Genomic DNA, 10,151 nt, shown 5'->3' with positions numbered 1-10,151 from the left:
GATTTGACATACTTTAAATCTGGTTAGTAAAAGGAAGTATTAAAAAAAAAAAGTAAGACCTGGAGATCATGTCACCTTGAAAAAACATTTATTGAACACATTGTTAAACTGCATCAGCACAATTGTCAGAGCTCAGAGAACCATGCAAAGTTGAATAAATGCCTTCTTTTGCAAAAGTGACACAGGTAAAATACAGACTTAAAGATGATGTTTTAGGCTTCAAGGATAACCTGCAAGTAGCAGCACCATTATTTACAACATGTGTTGCCAGTTCGCTTTCTGTCACGAGTATAAAGTATACATAGTGATGCAGCTCACAGCAACCCAACGCCAGTAACCAAAGAATAGACCAAGATTTATTTAAAAATAAAATAAAATAAAAATAAAAAACCTCAACAAAAACAAATAAAAACATTATACGAACCTCTTAAAACAGGATGGTAATGTAAACCTAAACCCAGTTATCCATTTCAAAACATGCAGGGGAAGAAATAATTCTGTATTCTTTATAGAGCAAATTAAACAAAAATGTTCCAGTGAAATGGGTAAATATTTCCATGAAAACTGAAAGATGAACACTTCTGGTCCTTTGCTGTTAATTTGACAGACTGCTATTACATGAACTCATTACCAACCTAAGACTGCCTTGAGCTGGCAAACACAATTTAAAAAGAAAAACATAACTATAAAAACCGTAGTTTTTCACAAACGTAGCAGGATCCTGCTGATGAACCATCGTTTATGGTCTTTCTTTCCTCTCAGACGTGGAACGACTGTAAATAGACAAAACTGTTGAGTAAACACAAAATCACTAGGATAACATTAAGTATAAAGCCCTGTTCAGACCAAAGATTTACAACAAGATGAGTTGAAACTAGGACCTAGTCGATTTAATCGATTGATTTTCGCCTATCTAAAAATAATAGTTATTGGCCAAAAGTGGTCCGACAGATGTCGATGTTATCACTTCCTTATAAAGTGCAGGAGATATGACTTAGTTTTCCTTAGGAATGATGTCCTTGTGCTATTCATCTAGTAGAGCATGAGGGGGTCATGTTGTGCTTTATTGTGTGTTTACCTGTTCATGTTAGCAAGGTTAAGTTCCTGGCCTGCACAGGCATTTCTGGTCAGAATTTGGTTCATTACAACTGAATGGTGAATTGAGTACAGAAAATGTGAATTAACTTTTAGAGGGCATCAGAGAGGTGCATTTCAAATAATGGTTTGCCAGCGACTTTTCTTATTAGGCTGCTTATAGACCTACCGATTACTTTAATATAAAAGATAATTATGAAATTCAACATTTGTAAATGTAAACATTTATTTATGTTGATGCCTTGAGATAAGATTCTAACTCCCTAATACTGGTATCAGCCCCAAAAAATCCAAATCGGTCAGACCCTGGTAGAAACTTGCTACAACTTGCAATGCATCCGATGGCAACAGTATGAAAACCTGCCAGTTTACACCAAGGAGCTTAGAAAAGACTGTATCATTTACAATGCAATGACTCTGCACTTTGGTTTTTATAGCCGTATGCAAGTTGTGGTGTCTTAAAATATGAATAAGCATAGTCAATGAGTAACTTGCTACAGTTGTACTTATAGTATTGATGAAACAGCTAAAATAATAGTGTGTGAGAGACAACAAGTGGCCGAGAGTGATGATGAATACAGCGGAAAAAGCAGTTGCCAGTATAGCAGTTTTATTTAAATTGTAAGACAGAAACTGATATTCCTCAAACAAATTGATGAGGTGAGATGAGTTGACTTAACCAGCCAACACTATGAGGCACTGACTGGCTGGTGAAACGGGTTTTAGGTTCCAAAACCAACCGCTACCAAGTTTACATGCCGAGTCGCAAGTGACACCATCAGTCAGCCGGAATCAAGCCAGTGTTTCCCCTACCATTGTATAGGCCTGGCGAGCCGCCAGGCCAAGGAGACTTGCCGCCAGGCCAAAAATAAGCCACCTATCAATTCATTCATAAATCAATAATCATTTACATTAGGAGCGCCTCTGTGCAGCGCAACGCGAGTCAACCTGCTTCGACAGGTGACCGCGGGCCCAGACCGACTGCCGACCCCCGTCTAATAGGTGACTGCGGGCCTGGACCGACTGGTAATGTTGACCCAGCAAAAAAAAAAAAAAAAATACGGCTAAACACAGAACATCTGGCTGGGATCCCATAACTACAGCCCTTGGTTGTACCACACTCCTCGTGGTAAATTTACAATTTGTTGTTTAGCTTACATTTTTGTTCTGATTGAGGAGCTTCTCTCTCTCTTTTTTTTTGGTAAGCAATAATGATGAAAATAACAAAGACAATAGGCTAGTTTTGCCATTGCCAAATGTATGTAACTCTGTTATAATAAAATGAATAAAAAACTTATGTGTTTGTTAAAAAAAATATTTATAACTGATAGAATCTCAATTATGTGTGGGTAAGTCACTCTCGCCTTGTGATCTTGAATACACCCTGGTTGAACAAAAATTTGAATGCAAATATAATAACTGCAGAATTGCAGACTGCTTGCTGTGCCACCTGACTTAATCCAACTGCACCAATACACCATCCCACGCGTCTCGTCTGTTTAGGGTTTTTTCGGTGGGTACCACCGGGCCTGAAAATAATTCTAGGGAAAACAAAGTAAGTAAGTACTTTGTAAGTAAGTGGGAACTGGCTGCAAGCTGAGCAGCCAGGTCCCACTGCTGCAACCTTCCCCTTAAATGCTCCAAAAACAGTTTAGCCATAACACAAATCTTTGGTCTGAACTAGCCTTTAGAGTACAGCGTGATCATAATCAATCATACCTCCTAGACCGTGAGATTGATCTTGAGCGCTTATGATTCTTGTCTCTGGAGAGAGACCGATATCTGCGTCTGTCTCTCGAAAGAGACCTGATAGACAAAAACAAAAAGAACAAAAACATATTAGCATGACTCATCTGGCAAACGCAAAAATTCATAATAAACAAGTAGAAGCTTACCTGCTGCGACTGCGGCTTAGACTCCTCCTCTTCGGGGATCTACAATGCAGGTGAAGTTGAAAAATGAAACGAACATTAGGAAAAAGAATCTAACCCTTCCTCTAACTAAAGCAACCTTTGGTATTTGTGATCCTTAAGGAGACATGGGTTACACGTGGAACCGTGGTTACACGTAGTTCCTTGTCTGTTAATAGAAGGATCATCTGCATCCATGAACTGCATTAAGATCAACCCATTAAAGGAAACTTTGTCCAATGAGCACCAATCATGGAGCCAGACTCCAGAATGTAGAACAAAATCAGGGCTCGACATTAAGACTTTACTGGACAAACACCAAGTAAAATATGTTTCAACTTAATCATGAATAATGGAAAAACATACTTTTGATGATCTGTCCACTGCAGTGCTGCCATTAATGTTTATTTAAGCAACACTGGGTGCACACAGCTTGCACATAATGATCTACACAAAGTTATTGCTAAAAGTAAACAGCTCTTTTCTGTTGACTTGATCAGGCTGAGACCATTAATAACCTTCACGTGTTGGCGCTAAAGATCACCAATATTTGAAACATGATATCTAGTTTAAAAAACTGCTGTGCTTGAGGTGAAAAGGATATTTTCATGGAAAATGGTGATGGTGATCAAATAAAATAAAAGTCAAAAACAGAACACTTTTTTCCAATTAATATCAAAGAAGGTGACTTAATGTCAAGCCGTGAATTTGCACTCTGCAGCAATTACACTGTGAACATCCAATAAAATTTTAGAAATGAAAATCAAAAGACTGATGGCAAAGTTCCTTGACCACAACTTTTGATCTTTAGATTTTTGCAGCTCTGCACTGAAATTGCTCTTAATTACATAACTCTTGATGGAAAACTGTCAAGCAGCTTTGAAAGTTAGATTAAGCACAAAATCTACAAAGAGCAGGATAAAATCAACTTACTATTCTGGGGGATTTTGACAAGATAGAAATGACGCAAGGAAGCCAGACTGATGGTGAGGGAGGTCGAATTGCAGAGAGGATTTGCCACATGATGCAAATGGTGGCAATATGAAGTTGCTTGGTGGCTGGTTGGAGGGGGTAGTTGTAGAGTTTCCCTGCCTTTTTTGGGGGGGAAGGATGGGAAGGGGTGTAAGCCAAGGGCTGTTCCCGTTGACACAGAAGTTGTGTGGAGAATAGAAAGAGTAAAGACGCTGATTGGTTGATAATGTGAAGTGGATCGCTGTCGATTGGGTTAAGGTTGGAGGAAGAAGAGGAGGATGCTGGGAACTGCATGCTCAGGAACCAAAAGGTTGGTGGAACCTGACGACTGGCGGTGGTGCGCCTGGGTCATGTGACAACACCAGCCAAGCTGATTGGGGCTCGCTGGTCAGCAGTCACATGATGCTGAAAGAGGACTAGTTGACTGACTCAGATGGTGAGAAGCGTGGTGGTGACTCTGCAACGGGGTTCAGTTTTATTAATAGATGGCAACTGAACTCAGAAAGAAAACAAAGTTTACACCTGCAGAAAGTAATTCTAGAAAGTACCTATAAAAATGTTGGATGGATGATGAAGTGCTCTGTTCCTCTTAAGATGTTCCCATAATCCAATATAATTTTAGAAGAGCTTGGTCTTTTTAGAGACATACCGTTCTAAGAGTTCATAAATAGTCAAGACCTGACATTTGCTGCTTTTAGACTTGCTGCTATCAACTTTAGCAAAATTGACAAAAGATAAAAAAAAAAATAAAAAAATAACCTTAAATTCATAAAATAAGTTTGTTCAAAGTATCAATCCAATTAACACATTAAAGAAAGGGAGTAACATCAATATATCAAAACCTGAATCAGCCAGATCCACAGATTATCTATTGATGAACTCTCTTTTTTTATTTGTGATAATAATAATAATATAATAATAATAATAATAATAATAATAATAATAATAATAATAACAACAACAACAACAACAACCCCCCCCTTTTTTTTAACAAACAAGATCTACAGCAGTAACAGTACTTACAAATGGATTCAAGCAACGCCATGACCAATCAGAAACTTCTCCTCCTACTTGACTTAAAAGCTAACAAACCTTTAACAGGTCTGAGCTCTATCGATTTAAGATGGTTTGCTGGTGCAGGAGGTTATTCATTTGAATGACTTTGCCAAACTAACAAATATTTGGAAGGAGTGAAAAAAACAAATCTTACAGTGTGTGGGAAATGTAATTATTTGACACAAGTGCTTTTGAAAAAAATGTTTAAATAAAACAGTAAAATGAATAAATACCTGCGTCGGACTGGAGGACTACCTCGTCGTCTTACATCTTCACGAGGGCGTCTACTCCAGGATGGAGGGGGACCTCGGCTCCTGGAGCGCTTTTGCCCGGTGGATAACTCCACACGCACTCGACAGCCACACATGTTTCTGAAAAGAAAGACATTACGTGAGATGAAAGTGGAAAAAAAAGGAGCACTACAAAAATAACTAAATAAAATTTGCTGAGGGAGTCACCTTCCATCCAGTTCCCTCACGGCATCTGATGCATCTCTAGGATCTTCAAACTCTACAAAAGCAAAGCCGGGGGGATTCCTGGCAACCCAAACACTTCTTAAAGGTCCATAGTAGCCAAAAGCTCTTTCTAATTCTGTTTTGTTTCCATTGTTTCCTAGATTCCCAACATAAACTTTGCAGTCAAGGGGACAGTCTCTACTAAGGCCAGGGTCTGAGAGAAAAAGACACAAACACACATGGAAGACATGAGGGACATTGCTTACACATCATTGTAACTAATTCTGAATCATTTTGGGTTGAGTAATTCCAAACCACCACATCTGAATGACAAACATGTGCCTTAATTTTTAATTTTGGTGTCAGGTAAATTGTTTGAATGCACAAAGGCTTGTTTTGCCTGATTTAATCTCTCTCTTTAATAAGGGCTGAACATTGACAAAACAATTTTTAATGGGTATGTCTTCTTCTTCCAATTCCATATGCCAAACAGCTGTGGGTGACTAAATCTGGCACACTTTGTTTTTCACAAGGGCTTTGTTCAAAACTATTAAATACAATTAATGATGTCATGTACAAAAGTATAACTGAGAGAATGCAACTACTGAAACTGGCAATCCCAAAGGGGGAACATGCAACCTCTGGACCTATTAAAACACTCAGCCGATCACAGTTGTACAGCTGTGTTGAGTCCATCTCCTCAAAAATGATCTTTGGCTGTGTGAGTGCAGACATCAGACTGAAGAGGGTACTTTAACCATTGACCAAGTTTCATTGTGGTCTACTCACAGAATTGGTATTCATATAAACACGTGCTATGATCTATAGTCTGCATCATTTTAACCAGCAAAAGCAATGGCTTAAAATGTCTTAATGTGTCATCTTTTGAAGAGTCAGCGTACCATCTATAGTGAGATTTAGTGCCATACTACTATTATTACTGGTTGACTAAAGCTTAGAAAGCAGTGCATCTCAATGACAACATTTGATTTACAGGATTTTAACAACAATTTGAGGACTGAGTTCTCCTTTATGTGCCCAAAACATGACGATGATTATATGAATTTGAGTCTCACTAAAAACATTTTAGAAAATGGCATACTTTGTTATGTTTATAATATGAGCTTCCTGTACTCTTAGCCTCCTAACAGCAGCCACTAATGTAATCACTCTGATAACAGATCAATGCAGCAGAGGAAGTCCATCTGACAAGGTACAGCATTTACTGCAGTCCTGTTTTAATGTTACAAAACCCAGTGATGAATGCCCCAGAATCTGTTATAGTGAGCATGCCCAGTAAACACATTGTAAAACTTAAACATCTCAATATAACAAACTATTATGAAAGTGTTTTTGTAAAATGAAAGCAACATCAGAACTCGCTAGAATTTCTTGGCTAATCTTAGTGAGGACTGTGATATTTCAGGGAGAATATTATCTCTCTCACCAGTTCTTTGCCTGCAACATTCATTCAAGTGAGTCACTACCTGCTAGCCAGGCAGGAATTATACTAATGCTTCAGACACTATGGTTTGGACGACTGAGAGGCTGTTCAGACCTGGTATCAACATCTGTCTTGATGGATCTGATCACAGCCCTCCAGAAAACTTCCAGGTCTGAATGGTTGATAAGCTGTCTGGGGAGGAAACTCTGTACTGCCCTGTAGGTGGTTGATATGTAATGTCCTAGGCCACCTCTGTTCAAAGATGATCGCTGCAGTTTGACAGAGATGGGTTATTTTACTACTCTTTTCATACCATCGGTCTTCTGTGGCCAAGAAGTTTACCTTTACCCTTTTGTCCTCAAAAGATTGATTTTTCTCCGGTTAAGTCAACAAACGACCCACAAGTGGCCCTAATGATTCTGAAATTCTGAGCACACACGTGTCCTTAACTCTGTAAGGACACACCCACAGAGAGTGTGAAAGCCTGCAACAACCCTCCAGTTAGATAAACCTGAAGTACTCTTGGATGACAGGTGAATCATCTTCAAGAAACTGACATAGTCCAGTTGCCTACAATACTACACTTTGCCAGTCTGTCTAGTGCATGTGTCATACCTGTCAACATTTAATAGCTTTAAACATTGTGAGATGAAGTTGATGACACATTTTTAAATATTTGTTCTTGTAAATTCTGCAAATACTATGCATTAAATTCTATTTGATACAATACATTGTGCCTGTTTATTTTCACTTGGGATGCATGGCAAAACCAGTGGCTCTTCACACCTCTATACTTTGTGCCTCCTTGCCTACTCTGTCCTCCTCCATGTTTGTGCAATATTGAGGAATGTCTCAATTGGTGAAAAGCTCCTCGAGGAGAAAGGAGGCCTCCTTTCCACTCTCCTCTTTTCTCCTCCTCACCTGCTCTACTCATATCTCATGGGGGAGTGACTAAGATGTGAGAAGAGGAGGCAAGGTTGTACAAAGTGAGCTATGCAGAAGAAGGACAGGTCTGAACAGACTCTTGGTGGCTTAACATGTCAGCTAAACAATTCCCCTGGGGGAAACACTCCAGTGTTTGGAACTGGAGTAACAAGTTACAAATAGCAAGACGAAGTAAAAAGGCATGGTATCTTACCTGCCATTTCACCAAGTTCAAATATATTCTTGTTTGCGTCCTACAATCAGATGTGCCTGAAATAAAAGAGAAGCAGTTAGAACCAGTTGATACATGCTGACACCTGTGTGCAATCAAACAAGCAACAACAAGCGTTTGTCGTGTGATTCAAACTCAAGAGGAAAGCGTGGTGATGGTTTTAAAAATAGCCATCTCTATCTCTAGCTTCAACGTTGTCTTCGCCTCTGGAGTCACATTTAACGTTACTGTATTACCTGCCATGACACTATAATAAGAGCTGGCTAATGTGTCATGACCACGTCAGTCTGGTGACTGACAGCTAGCAAGCTACCGCCAGCTAGCACACAGTTGTCTTCAGGATTCATGTGTACGTAACAGCAACAATTATAATAACGCTTTGTCAGTTTAAAACACAAAGTGGCCAAATTATACAAACACTGCTCAAAACTGGAACCCTTGTGTCCAACTTGGCTACAAAATATTGATGCTACCAGGACTCCCCAACAGCCACACAAACATCAACGCCGTGCTAGCTACAGCAGAGAATGGAGCATGAATCACGTCGAAACGGTTAAAAAAATGATTTGAAAGGACGCTAAAATATGTGACATGATACCCAGCATGGGCAGACCCAAGCAGGCCAATGTGTTCGGTAAATGAGGCTCACCTTTTGTGGCTGCAAGTGACAAATAATATTGGCAGCAGGCTTCACGATGTTGGTCTCAGGTGCTGCTAACCTGACTTGTTGTTAGCATGTCAGTCGCAGACGCAACAGCCCGCCCTTCTTCTTTATGTGTATCTGCAGCGTTACACGCACACAGCGCCACCTGCTGCAGCGGAGCGGACACTCACAACACACCGCATACTACAATCTTCATGCAAATTCTCCTGTCAACTTTTTAATTAAAATAGGAATGTAAAGACATTACCCGAGGAAAAAGTTTAACTGAGAACCTCTTTACAAACATTTATTTTTTGAGATGGTTGCATAACACCACCTATAGACAGACTTTGTATGCATGTTGTTGGTCAAGTAGGTTAAATCTACATCTACTGGACAAAACAATATCATGAATATTTTTGCATTTTTGCATATTTCAGCAGCCCAGTACACAGCGATTTGTTGAATATGTGAAGCAAATAAAGAGAGCCTCGGTGAGCCACTTCAGTTTTCCAGCCACTTCAGTTCTGTCCCTTCTTCATCACCATCCTCGTCTACTCTGTTGATGCAGGTGGATAGAAGGATAGAGTTTTGAAGCTGATGAAACCCAATGGGAAATTGCGATGCATTGTAAATCCCAAACAAGAGAGATGAAAACAAAATTATAGAAGGGTCATAAATACTAAAAATTCAACTACAGTAAAATAATGATGGGGTACAATGATAGACATGTTACTTTAGCGCAAGTCGGCACCATTACACTGTGCTAACACTGTACAGAGACAGATGTTTTGCTTTTTTTGGTAAATGCCCTTACTTTCATTTTTAACCTCCTGTGCTTTAAGGATAAAGAAGGTCTATTAATGGTTGTTCATGTTTCTGTCTCCTTCAGCCAAGATTTCCACCATGTAGCTTCTTTTCCTTGAAATCATCCCTTCCCCTTCCATATTATCTATAATGACTTTAAACACAACATGGCAACATGCCTGTATGTCTGTCCTAATGAAAAACACATGGAAGTGTTCAACAGCAACACAGACAACAGAAAACAAAACAAGAAAGGAAAAATGTACTCAAGTATTTATTTCTCAAGATACTTGTTCTTTAAGATGATACTTCTACTCCACTATATTTAATTTACAGTTTTAGTTTGTTTGAGATTAGTATTCTCACAAAAAAAAAATCACAGTGCAAAATGCAGTACAACTTTAAATGATGGAGTTCCTAATCATTACGCTTTGTAGCCATGTTTTGGATGTCTAGAGTTCTTAGCACTTCTACCAAAAAGAGATTATGCTCATGAACTCAGCTTAGTTCAAATAAGAGTTTAAGGTCCAAAAAGGTGACACCACAAGAGAATCATCTGAAATATTAATCAGAGGTTAAATTGCAGAGCTGTTTTTTTTTTCTTCTGTTTCCC

General features: G+C 39.0%; 1 protein-coding gene across 1 annotated transcript; it reads right to left on the bottom strand.

Annotated features, from left to right (window-relative positions):
- Window positions 1-71: 71 nt before the first annotated feature.
- Window positions 72-8,885, bottom strand: srsf3a (serine and arginine rich splicing factor 3a). The gene is made up of 7 exons (XM_037102023.1): window positions 8,738-8,885; window positions 8,071-8,126; window positions 5,492-5,702; window positions 5,267-5,404; window positions 2,991-3,029; window positions 2,815-2,901; window positions 72-773 (listed from the first exon to the last, which is right to left on the bottom strand). Exons 2-7 carry the CDS (start codon window positions 8,075-8,077, stop codon window positions 740-742), a joined length of 516 nt encoding a protein of 171 aa, XP_036957918.1. The 5' UTR covers window positions 8,078-8,126; window positions 8,738-8,885; the 3' UTR covers window positions 72-739.
- Between the last annotated feature and the right edge of the window lie 1,266 nt (window positions 8,886-10,151).

The sequence above is a fragment of the Acanthopagrus latus genome, chromosome 6 (assembly GCF_904848185.1).
Source record: "Acanthopagrus latus isolate v.2019 chromosome 6, fAcaLat1.1, whole genome shotgun sequence".
In the NCBI taxonomy this organism is placed as follows: Eukaryota; Metazoa; Chordata; class Actinopteri; order Spariformes; family Sparidae; genus Acanthopagrus; species Acanthopagrus latus.
The sequence above is the reverse complement of the archived record's forward strand: the minus strand, read 5'-3'. Positions and strand labels throughout refer to the sequence as shown.